We start from the raw sequence: 13381 nt of genomic DNA on the forward strand, positions 1-13381 counted from the left end.
CAACAGCAACAAATTAATTGGGAGTTTACGTATTGAACATATTCACTGAGCAAGTTTTGTGAAATTTTGGAGCTATTAAGAGCTGTTTCATATGGTTCAGTTCAAATTACCATTGTTGGAAAAACAAATATATAATACGATATATTATTATTGTATGTGATAGAATATTTTATATGATATAAGAATTGCTAGATTATTCAAGTTTTCCTATGTATACAATTATTTGCAATAAATCTGATATTTTTCTCAACTTTTTCATGTTACTATGTGATTGTTTGACTAGACAGCAAGTCAGATTTGATCATTTCATTATCCCCACTGAACTTACTAGTCCATGGAAATCCAATTTTCATCAGGTTCATGAAAAAACAGCCGTTTCCTGAACACAGAAAACGTTTGTGGCGGGTTGATTATGCTGCTGTAGATTTAGGTTTATATAAAACTTCAGGGTTTCCAAATGTCAGCCATGACTATGACCATCTCCTCAGAAGGGATAGAAGACTGTCAGGCTTGCAGCTAGTTTCTAGATAGTCAACACTTGACGTAACTATCACGTTCATTCAATCTCAGTCTTAGATATAACATTCTATCTACGCCACATCTGGAAGCAGTGTAATTTTAATATTGATTCACAGGCTGTTACTTAAAGCGTAAGTTTCAGACCATAAAAAGACATAAATACCTTTTTATTTACAGTAGATATTATTTTTATCTTACAAACAGATAAGAAGTTTCACATGATCTACATAAAATCTGTCAAAAAAACAACTACTTGAATATCTGCATATACATGCGGCATTCATTACAGTATACGGACAAGCTGAGCTTGTTCATGTAAGGTCATTCCAGCATTCATAAAAGAACATCCAAATACAAATGTACAATAAAAAGTGACAAGTCACTGTGAAAAAATAAGTGTTGTTATATATTCAGTAGATGATGCCAGATAGTGGTAGTCTTATACAAATTCACACAGAACAAGCTGGAAACATTGTACATTCCAGTAACTGTTTTCTTGTGTCTGTATGTAACTCCAAGTGACACATTAGTCATGACAAACAAATCACTTTTGTAGGTCTGTGACAGTACTGCAAGTATGTGTTGCTTTGGTTATAGGCCCATTACATAGTGTTAGATCTCTGTAGGAAATGTATATTTTATTAGCTTACCTGTCACGAAGTGACAAGGTGAACTATTGTGACCGCTTGATGTCCGTCGTGCGTCGTCTGTCGTGCGTCAACAATTTGTAAAAAAATCTTCTTCTTGAAAACCACTGCGCAGAATTTCACCAAACTTCACAGGAATGATCCTTGGGTGGCCCCCTTTCAAAATTGTTCAAAGAATTGACTTCCATGGAAAACTCTGGTTGCCATGGCAACCGAAAGGAAAAACTTTTAAAATCTTCTTCTCAAAAACCAGAAGCCGTAGAGCTTAGATATTTGGTGTGAAGCATTGCCTAGTGGACCTCTACCAAATTTCTTCAAATCGTGACCCCGGGGTCAAAATTGACCCCGCCCCAGGGGTCACTTGATTTTACATAAGAAAATCTTAAAAAATCTTCTTCTTAAAAAGCAGAAGCCCTAGAGCTTAGATATTTGACATGTAGCATTGCCTAATTAACCTCTACTAAAGTTGTTCAAATCATGACCTCGGGTCAAAATTCATCCCGCCCAAGGGGTCACTTGATTTTACATATGAAAATCTTCAAAAAAATTTCTAAAAATAAACCAGAAGGTCTAGAGCTTAGATATTTGACATGTAGCATTGCCTAGTGGACCTCTACAAAATTTGTTTAAACATGACCCCCGGGGTCAAAATTGACCCCGCCCCAGGGGTCACTTGATTTTACATAGGAAAATCTTAAAAGATCTTCTTCTCAAAAACCAGAAGACCTAGAGCTTAGATATATGGTGTGAAGCATTGCCTAGTGGACCTCTACCAAGTTTGTTCAAATCATGACCCCGGGGTCAAAATTGACCCAGCCCCAGGGGTTACTTGATTGTACATAGGAAAATCTTAAAAAATCTTCTTTTCAAAAAGTATAAGCCCTGGAGCTTAGATATTTGACATGTAGCATTGCCTAGTGGACCTCTACTAAAGTTGTACAAATCATGACCACGGGGTCAAAATTGACCCCGCCCCAGGGGTCACTTGATTTTACATATGAAAATCTTAAAAAAAATTCTTAAAATAAACCAGAAGGCCTAGAGCTTAGATATTTCACATGTAGCATTGCCTGGTGGACCTCTACAAAATTTGTTCAAATCATGACCCTCGGGGTCAAAATTGGCCGAACCGCCGGGGTCACTTGATTTTACATAGGAAAATCTTAAAAAATCTTCTTCTCAAAAACCAGAAGCCCTAGAGCTTAGATATTTGACATGTAGCATTGCCTAGTGGACCTCTACTTAAGTTGTTCAAATCATGACCCCGGGGTCAAAATTGACCCCGCCCTAGAGGTCACTTGATTTTACACATGAAAATCTTCAAAAATTTTCTTAAAATAAACCAGAAGGCCTAGATCTTGGATATTTGACATGTAGCATTGCCTAGTAGACTTTTACAAAATTTGTTCAAATCATGACCCCCGGGGTCAAATTGGCTCCGTCCCATGGGGTTACTTGATTGTACATAGAAAAATCTTGAAAATTTTCTAAAAACAAAAAACCCAGAAGGCCTAGAGCTTAGATATCTGACATGTAGCATTGCCTAGTGGACCTCTACAAAATTTGTTCAAATCTTGACCCCCCCAGGGTCAAATTGACCCATCCCCAGGGTAACTTGTTTGTGCATAGGGAAATCTTCATAAATTTGCTAAAAATAAACCAGAAGGCCTAGATCTTAAAGCGCTAGCTAAGAAATTTGTTCAAGCAAGCAACTCTACTCAGGTGAGCGATATAGGGCCATCATGGCCCTCTTGTTATTTTTATAAAAAATTTAATTTTTCCCTTTTAATATGGAAGTATTCAAAAAAAAGGATTGTCTGTTTTGATTTCAATATGATTTCTGCATTTGATAGATATTGGGATGTTTCAACAATCTGAATCAAAAGGCAAGTTTTAGAACAGAGTGTATCATCCGAATTAATTCATTCCCAATCTATTCTGGTTGTGCAAACAAAATAGATAAAGGGAGGTAATAATAATTTTGCAAATTTAAAATTCTAATGAATTTTGGCTGTCAGTAAAAATCTTTGACAATGTTTTTTTAATATAATACAATAGTTCTTTTATTCACATCATTCTGTTGGCATCTTGGTATGGCATCAAGGATGGAAAATTCAATTTTGAATTATATCCATTTAAAATCTAACATATATTTAGCAATCAGTGAGTACAAATAAGTGTAAATGATCATTAAGTCTCCCCCAGGAGACATATTGTTTTTGCCCTGTCCGTCTGTCCGTCACACTTCATTTCCGAGCAATAACTGGAGAACCATTTGACCTAGAACCTTCAAACTTCATAGGGTTGTAGGGCTGCTGGAGTAGACAACCCTTATTGTTTTTGGGGTCACTCTGTCAAAGGTCAAGGTCACAGGGGCCTGAACATTGAAAACCATTTCCGATCAATAACTAGAGAACCACTTGACCCAGAATGTTGAAACTTCATAGGATGATTGGCCATGAAGAGTAGATGAACCCTATTGATTTTGGGGTCACTCTGTCAAAGCTCAAGGTCACAGGGGCCTGAACATTGAAAACCATTTCCGATCAATAACTAGAGAACCACTTGACCCAGAATGTTGAAACTTCATAGGATGATTGGTCATGAAGAGTAGATGACCCCTGTTGATTTTGGGGTCACTCCGTCAAAGGTCAAGGTCACAGGGGCCTGAACATTGAAAACCATTTCCAATCAATAACTAGAGAACCACTTGAACCAGAATGTTGAAACTTAATAGGGTGATTGATCATGAAGAGTAGATGACCCCTATTGATTTTGGGGTCACTCCATCAAAAGTCAAGGTCACAGGGGCCTGAACATGGAAAACCATTTCCGATCAATAACTAGAGAACCACTTGACCCAGAATGTTGAATCTTAATAGGATGATTGGTCATGCAGAGTAGATGACCCCTAACGATTTTGGGGTCACTCTGTGAAAGGTCAAGGTCACAGGGGCCTGAACATTGAAAACCATTTCCGGTCAGTAACTTGAGAACCACTTGATCCAGAATGATGAAACTTCATAGGATGATTGGTCATGCAGAGTAGATGACCCCTAACGATTTTAGGGTCACTCTGTTAAAGGTCAAGGCCACAGGGGCCTGAACATTGAAAACCATTTCCAATCAATAACTTGAGAACCTCTCGACCCAGAATGTTGAAACTTCATAGGATGATTGTTCATGCAGAGTAAATGACCCCTATTGTTTTTGGGGTCACTCCGTTAAAGGTCAAGGTCACAGAGGCCAGAACATTGATAACCAGTTCCGATCAGTAACTTGAGAACCACTTGACCCAGAATGTTGAAACTTCGTAGGATGATTGAACATGCAGAGTAGATGACCCCTATTGATTTTCGGGTCAGTCTATTAAAGGTCAAGGTCATAGTGGCCTGTTCATGTAAAATCATTTTTTGGAAATAACTTGAGAACCACTTGACCTACAATGTTGAAACTTAATAGGATGATTTGACATGCAGAGTAGATGACCCCTATTTATTTTGAGGTCACTTGATCAAAGGTCAAGGTCACAGGAGCATGAACAGTGACTTGAGAACCACTAGGCCAAGAGTGTTGAAATTTAGCGGGATGACTGGACATGCCAAGTAGATGATCCCTATTGCAGCCAACCATCAGTGTCTCTTTGACTTTCGCTCTTGACCCCTATTGACTTCTTGCCTATAGGACTTTGCATTGGGGGAGACATGCGCTTTTTTACAAAAGCATTTTCTAGTTAATCTTGTTAAACTTTGGAAGAAATCCATTACCTGATCAAAATCTGATTATCCACCTTTAAGAGTTAATTTGATTGACATGCAAGGACATATAGCACATTGCTAACAGGAATATCACATCTACTGCATGGTAAACATTTGATTGCAGTGGTGTGCTCTCCGGTGTAAACATCAAAATAAACAGGTTGGCAACAAAACCAGGACCAGTTTCCCATCAGTCTAGATTGTTTAATTCATCAGACAAATGCATCAGTACACTGATTTCTGTTCTTTCCAAATGCAAGACAGTTACATGTTTTTTGTCTCTAAGGACTCCAACTGAGAGTTGGAAAATCTTTTAATTTGGTTGTCTAACTGTGTTCTTGACAAGATACCAGGATATTTTCAGATTATTGGCTCAGAAATAAACTTTACTTGTGGTTACTTGTTCAAAGTCAAAACTCACAGTCATCCTTTTTATAATGCAGCAGATTTTATTTTCAGAGTTAGGGTGTTAAACTTTCCATCATATTTTCAAAGAAGCTGAGGTGAAGTTTTCCTCATGTAAGTCATTTGACACTAATGGAAAAATAGGACTGAAACAAGATGATGGTAAAAGATGTATATAGACATCAACCTTGCTTGATTACCAGATGAATCTTGTTGGTTTGGGACACCTTACAAATAGTGAAGATCAACTTTGAGGTAGATGGGGGGAAGGTTCCATTATAGTAATGGTTGCCACATGTCAGAATTTTAAGGCAGTAGACATCATGTCAAGTTTAAATTTTACTGGAGATGGGAAATGGTGCCAGAAAGTTAGGCTACAGCTGCCAAACTTAACATGACATTCTGGCTGTCAGCTGAAAACATTTGTAGATATTTAGTAATTCAGATGTCATGCTCGTTAATTATTGTATGAAGTTTTAGCTCACCTGTCACATAGTGACAAGGTGAGCTTTTGTGATCATCCTTCGTCCGTCGTCAGTCTGTGCGTGCGTGCGTCCGTCAACAATTTCTTGTCTGCATGATAGTGGTTTCATTTATGATTTTATTTTAACCAAACTTCCACACAACTTTTATCACCATAAGATCTCGCTTCCTTTCTTGAACTGGCCAGATCCCATTATGGGTTCCAGAGTTATGGCCCCTGAAAGGGCCAAAATTAGCTATTTTGACCTTGTCTGCACAATAGCAGCTTTCTTTATGATTTGATTTTTACCAAACTTGCACACAACTTGTATCACCATAAGATCTTGGTTCCATTTTTAAACTGGCCAGATTCCATTATGGGTTCCAGAGTTATGGCCCCTGAAAGGGCCAGAATTAGCTATTTGGACCTTGTCTGCACAATAGCAGCTTCATTTATGATTTTATTTTAACCAAACATGCACACAAGTTGTATCACCATAAGATCTTGGTTCCTTTCTTGAACTGGCCAGATTCCGTTATGGGTTCCAGAGTGATGGCCCCTGAAAGCGCCAGAATTAGCTATTTTGACCTTGTCTGCACAATAGCAGCTTCATTTTTGATTTGAATTTAATCAGACTTGCACAAAACTTGTGTCACCATAAGATCTCAGTTCTTTTCTTGAACCGGCTAGATCCCTTAGTGGGTTCCAGAGTTATAGCCACTGAAAGGGCCAAAATTAGCTATTTTGACCTTGTCTGCACAATAGCAGCTTCATTTATGATTTGATTTTAACCAAGCTTGCACATCTTGTATCACCACAAGATCTTGGTTCCTTTCTTGAGCTGGTCAGATTCCTTTATGGGTTTCAGAGTTATGGCCCCTGATAGGGCCAGAATTAGCTATTTTGACCTTGTCTGCACAATAGCAGCTTCATTTATGATTTGAATTTAATCAAACTTGCACAAAACTTGTATCACCATAAGATCTTGGTTCTTGTCTTGAACCGGCCAGATCCCATGATAGATTCCAGAGTTATGGCCCCTGAAAGGGCCAAAATGAGCTATTTTGACCTTGTCTGCACAATAGCAGCTTCATTTATGATTTGATTTTAACCAAACTTGCACACAACTTGTGTCACCATAAGATCTCGATTCCTTTTTATACGACCAAAGGGACGTATTATGTTATCACCTCGGTGTCCGTCTGTCTGTCTGTCTGTTGGTTAGCAATTTCCCTTCCGCTCTGTAACCCTTGAACCCCTTGAAGGATTTCAAAGAAACCTGACACAAATGTTCACCTCATCGAAATGACGTGCAGAGGGCATGTTTTGGATGGCTCACTTCAAGGTCAAGGTCACACTTAGGGGTCAAAGGTCATATGACTTTGTTTTGTGTGTATATTGCTCTGCGTTTGGGTTGCATTGCAGTGCTCTTGTTTTTATTTGGCAGATCCTTCTTTTGTTCACCTACAATAATTTCTTTTTAATTACTTCCCTTTTACGTTACTATACATAGCTTATTTTTTAGTAACTTTTTTATTATTGGCCGTAGGGAAAAACCGAGACCACTTTCCTGTGGTACAACATGGATGGTACCTCCAATTTTTAGGTGTATTTTGACATATCTGTACCTTGTAAGATTTTTTTTTTCTTTTTGGTTAAACTTCTTCCCTTTGTTGTTCCTGTCCTTTGCACTTAGATATTTTTTCTGAGGACCTTCTTGTCCTTAAGTGCAATGATAACAGGTGAGCGATATAGGGCCATTATGGCCCTCTTGTTATGTTTTCATGAAACCATGCTCATCACACAGAGAACAGGTGTTGTACAGAATTTTATATTTTCATGATCATGTTAAATATTTATATTCAGGCGTATTTACAGGCTTTAGTTGGCTGATACTTAGATATACATTTAGTATATTATTATGTATGCCAGTACATAAAAATGTAATTATATACCTCATTAACTAAGGGTTATACAAATTTCAGTAAGTTATATCCGGGTAAACATTTAATATTGTATAAAATTTCAAGTTTTCATTATATCTATAAAATTTCAAGTTGTCTTCATGTTCAGTGTTTTCTCTAACTAGTAAAATGAAGTACATGTGCTAAAGACCACCTGTGAACAGAGACCTCCTATTAACAAAGACCTGTGAACAGATAGACCTTCTGTGAACAGAGACCCCCTGTGACAAAGAACACCTGTTAACAAAAACCATATGTGAACAGAGACCACCTGTTAACAAAAACCACCTGTTACAGAGAGACCTCCTGTTAACAAGACCCCATGTGAACAGAGACCACCTGTTAACAAAAACCACATGTGAACAAAGACCACCTGTGAACAGAGACCTTCTGTTTACAAAGACCACCTGTTAACAAAACCACCTGTTACAGAGTCACCTTCTGGTAACAAAAACACCTGTGAACAGAGACCCCCTGTGAACAAAGACCACCTGTTACAGAGAGACCTCCTGTTAACAAAACCCACCTGTGAACAAAGACCACCTGTTAACAAAGACCACCTGTTACAGAGAGACCTCCTGTTAACAAAACCCACCTGTGAACAGAGACCCGCTGTGAACAAAGACCACCTGTTAACAAACACCAACTGTGAACAGAGAGACCTGTTAACAAAGACCACCTGTTAACAAAAACCACCTGTGAACAGAGACCCCCTGTTAACAAAAACCACCTGTGAACAGAGACCCCCTGTTAAAAAAGACCACATGTAAACAGAGACCCCATGTGAACAGAGAACACTTGTGAACAAAGACTACCTGTCTCTTAAAACAACTGGTGTTATTTCCAGATTCAAAACCGCCTTTTTTATATAGGGGAGTTGGAGTAAAATTGTCTTTCTGCTTACATGTCTGGGAGAGGTAAATTTAGGATGACAACAAAGAAAAAAGAAGTATTATGACTGTGGTAAATTTTAAAATAGATTGCTATTTCAAACAGTTCTCTGTTCTTCCTAGCATTATAAATAAGCAATAATTTTTCCAGAGGGAATATTTGATGTTCATCATTTGATTATGAATTTTGCATTTATAATTATCTTTACAATGATGAATCTAATTAGTGATCACATTCAAAATTCAAACCACCACTTATTTCCTTTACAGATGATGGATAATAATTATGTCAAAACTAAATGTTTTGCTGTACAGTAGCACTCTTGGAATTCTTGACTGTTTCTTCACACACCCTAGTATGAAGTGCTCATGAAGAGCTACTGTGATCCCCTTGTCCATTGTTTATATCTGTAGTCAACAGTTGGGCTATTAACACAATGGAGGACACAATTTTGGCCTTACCTTCATGAATCTTGGTTATCCAGGATAACAAATGAGGTACCTAGGTAAAATCATTGAAAAACCTTGTTAACAGTTCTACCTGTTTTATATTAAAGATATTCGTCGCTCATATTTAACTAGAATAGTTTATTTTTTAGAAACTAACTTTAAATGTAGAGAATCTTCATCAAATGAATTAAAGCTAACAAAATATGTAAATAAACTGTGTTTGTAAATCTTCATTCACATTTAAATACCATTCATAACCAACTCAGTAGTACACATTTATACTATGTTTGGTTTTACATGTATTAAGTATTTTAAATCTAAGACACAATACTGAACATGCAAAGTTTACATACATATTGATACAATGAAGTAGTTGTTCATATTTTCAAATTGGGTCCACTATATCTTTAAGCAAGGTCAGAATGTTTGTTTTCATCAGTTCAGGTCATACTGGATGGTAAGAACTAGGTCAGGTGAGCGATACAGGGCATTAGTGGACCTCTTGTTTTTGTAATTAGTCGCATTTATAAATACGAGCCTCTTAACATGTCTGGTGATAATTGTTACATGTATAGGCATAATGATATTCTTTTGACAGGTGAATGCACACCATTGAAATACAGCAGAATTTGATGAATTTTGCAAACTGTATCAGTTATGTTTACATTTTTACAGTCCGAAAAGCAGTGCAGGGCTATAAATATTGTAGCCTTGGTATTTGTTCATAAACTGGAACAGTTTAACATCTAATGATTATTTGTTTACAGTTTGCCTTATCTAATAATAGCCTTTTTTTTTTGCTTTGTTGCACCAATGCTTTTGATGTGCCTCTTCGAGCATTGTTTCGTCACGGATGGACACCTGGCTATAACTACGGACCTTGACTATGTAAGCCCAGCTGGATGGCTTCAACTATTCTACACTCCAAGTGAGGTTTCGAACCAACATCGATGCGGGGACATACTGAATTATACATGACAATTTCTGACCCAATTAAAGCTCTTTGTTTTATCAGGTTTTATCAGCAATATATAATCTAATAATAGCCATGTCCAGTGAAAATGACAACTGCAGTAATTTTCTTAGCAAAATCCCCTACATTATTTTCATACACTATTTTCACATTTTCGAACTTTTCATGTCAAATTTAGAAAGAGACTAGTTTGAAATGAGGTAGTTTAAAACAAAAACACACTGCAGACTCGTATGTAGGCCATTATACAGGTCATTATTCCCGGGCATTTATCAAGAAACCTCAAACCAGCCTTATGCTTATCTTTGAATAATTTGCCGAAATGACTCCTGGGCCGCGAAAACATACATCACGGGATACCAATGTAATAGAGAATCAACTTTATTGACTAACGATTTTCTCTTTAAACCTATCAAGTGAAATATTTCTGTTAGAAATGGATTAGACGTAAATCAACTGTTGCTTCACCTACTGCAGATAAGATTGATAATGTAAACAGCAAAGTTATTTGTGTCAAGGTAAACAATCACGTGTAAACTGCACAGTTATCTCGCACTCAACAGACTGATCGGTTTGACAGTGCCAACTGGCAGCGGTCTATGAATACTGCCGGAAATTGTGTCACTTGATGAACCTGTTATTTCTCGGAATACATTTTCCTCGCCAAGCAAGCACCTTAATCCAAGGAAAGCGAATATTAGCGCCTCTTTGAAATTGATCGTATCCTCATCTGCTTGTTCCACTTCAAACGCTTGACCGTTCAATTTTTCTATGATTAATTCAATAAGAAATTTATTCAGCGCCCCTCCTCCGGTAAAAAGAACGCTTGGGGTATTGACTGCGTCGGGCATTAGCTCTTTGGCATCAATGCATGCTTCCGCAATCTTTAATGCCACGTGTTCTGTGCATGTTCGCAACAAATCTTCTATTTTGTATTGCTCCCTCTGAAAGTTAACAATACATCTATAATTATGAGTAACCATTTGTGGATTCTTTTCATATCAGACAAATGAAAACAACATATGTTAGCGAAGAAAAGTTATATACTAAATGACTTTCAAGCTGTCACCAAATCAATACAAAACGTATATGATACAGAGTGGACAACCCATGTGACTTTTCGGTATCGTACACACGGGGTTTAGATAACATTTTTGCTTATATCTTATTACATGACTGAGATAGGAAAATGCTTTCCTCGGAACGAAGCGTTTGCTACACATTCCAGTATTTTCTTCAAATACTTCACTAACACATTTGGTCAGTGAAAAAAAACTGCGAAGAGTTTGAGGACAGTATTGAGAATGACTGGACGTTTTTATAACAAGGAAAGCACTCCTCTTGTCTTCGACGCCTGTTTATCGTAGTATTAAAATATGTCAAATAATTAGATAATTATAAGCAAACGCACGTTCGTGCGTATGATACCGAAGTCACGTGGCTTTCCTACTCTGTTATATAAAGAAATGAAAATTCTGTAATAATTTTAAACCGATATCCATGACGGAAATTCTATTTCCTTTGAAATGTATTTTGAGAACCTAATATTGTGCATGGAAAGTTTACAATGAAATGGATGCAGCGTGTATCTATACTTACATTTAAAAGCGGATATATTTCTTTTTCAATGTAATCTTTCCACAGAGATTTTGGAGGCGGCTGTCTGAAATAGGACAAGTCATTCAGTTTTTCAAGTACCTCACTGACAATTCTTCCACTCCGTGCTAGCTGACCGTCTTTGTCAAAAAGGAATTTGCCATTTATCTGCGAAGCGAGACGGTTAAGCACGATATTGCACATGGAAACGTCGTAACCGCTGTGTCCTTTGATACCGATATTTGCTATTCCTCCTAAATTGACACACATCTCATTGTTTGTAAATAAGAAACGTTCTCCGCACGGGACAAGTGGTGCCCCTTGACCACCAAGACAAACATCTTTGGATCGAAAGTCGCAGACATACGGAACTGTAAGATGCGTTGATGTCGTCTGTCCATCGCCAAGTTGAAAAGTAAATCCGTCAGTAGGCTGATGGAAAACTGAATGTCCGTGTGATGAAACAAACTGAACGTTCGCCAAATTGTTCTTTTCTATAAATTCTGAAACAGTTCGCCCAACAAACTGCCCGTAGTCCACGTGTAGTTTAATAAGATCAGCGCCTGAAAATTTTGCAGCATCTCTAAGCCTGTCAGTCCACTCTGTGGTATATGGTACAGTCTCGGCAGTCAGTATACGATAGCCCCACAAATCGGAGCAGACGTCACCCGTGAACTCAACGCAGCAAATATCCAAACCATCTAGGGATGATCCAGACATACAACCTATCCCGACAAATGTCGCCATACTGCGATTAACTGTCACCTAAAATAATTCATTAACACCGAGAGTGGCTGCAGAACACCGTATTCTTTCGCAGAGAATAAACTAAATTTGGCGCGTAGATATTAAATCAATTAATCAGTCAATCGCTCAATCAATATGATGAATGTAACTTAGCCTCTTGTACAAAAATGTTTTCTTTCACTTTTAATAAAACAGTATGTTTGCTCAACGTCGTGTACGTGCCACTTGACAATTTTCTTTCAATCTAATTTCACACTATTCGCCACGTCCTTTAGGCATGCATGACCTTGTACAAGCAACCTATTTACAACCTATTTACAACAGTTAAAATTTATTTCCTGTAACTCGCAATATTAATATGTATACACTGTGATACCTGGCATAAATCAATTTCCGTTATGTGGAAAACGCTATCCTGCAGTACGTTTGGTTGTTCTCTGTGTAGGGAACAGATGGTTAAAAATCAATCACAATACAAATCAATATCAAGTTCCCTCCAAAAGGTTTATAGTATAGTTTACAACTTTATCAACGATCCAGTCGATTACCCTAACCGTGCACGTACCGTAATCGTTTTAAATATTGTAATTGTACGGTAATAGTGGCCCCGCTTACAACTAAACTGCTTCCTCGCGGAAAAACACTTCCTATTCTTTCTTAAATTACTGCTTTTCGCCAAACGTAGTTACAAATGCCGTTACTACCTTTCTCCATACATACGCTAAAAAGTAGTTCAGTACTTCTATGAAATTTAAGGGTCTGAGTGTAAACAGATCATTACCATTTATTCAGCTTATGCAATAAATGTAAACAATAAAAAATATGCAGGGATTATAAAGTCTTGTAACACCCCGTGTACCGGGAAAAGACGTGTTATGCTGGTTGCTAACTTGTTAAATTGCGGCGAAAATGACAACTGACGAGAGGTACGTTATTTTGAGTCTGTTTTATTCATTTCGTAGCTACACG

The 13381-nt window shown here is 37.6% G+C and overlaps 1 protein-coding gene across 1 annotated transcript; it reads right to left on the bottom strand.

Moving 5' to 3' along the window:
* Positions 1–10434: 10434 nt before the first annotated feature.
* Positions 10435–13029, bottom strand: LOC123556515 (anhydro-N-acetylmuramic acid kinase-like). Its single transcript, XM_045347288.2, has 2 exons — positions 11669–13029; positions 10435–11013 (listed from the first exon to the last, which is right to left on the bottom strand). Exons 1-2 carry the CDS (start codon positions 12410–12412, stop codon positions 10615–10617), a joined length of 1143 nt encoding a protein of 380 aa, XP_045203223.2. The 5' UTR covers positions 12413–13029; the 3' UTR covers positions 10435–10614.
* Between the last annotated feature and the right edge of the window lie 352 nt (positions 13030–13381).

Source organism: Mercenaria mercenaria, chromosome 5 (genome assembly GCF_021730395.1).
Source record: "Mercenaria mercenaria strain notata chromosome 5, MADL_Memer_1, whole genome shotgun sequence".
Lineage (NCBI taxonomy): Eukaryota > Metazoa > Mollusca > Bivalvia > Venerida > Veneridae > Mercenaria > Mercenaria mercenaria.

What these genes read in the sequence shown, in the direction of transcription:
- LOC123556515 (XM_045347288.2), bottom strand. Translation starts at nt 12,412, where the DNA reads ATGGCGACATTTGTCGGGATAGGTTGTATGTCTGGATCATCCCTAGAT. An exon ending in AAATATATCCGCTTTTAAAT is followed by an intron (nt 11,014 to 11,668) that starts GTAAGTATAGAT and finishes GTTAACTTTCAG; the next exon opens with AGGGAGCAATACAAAATAGA.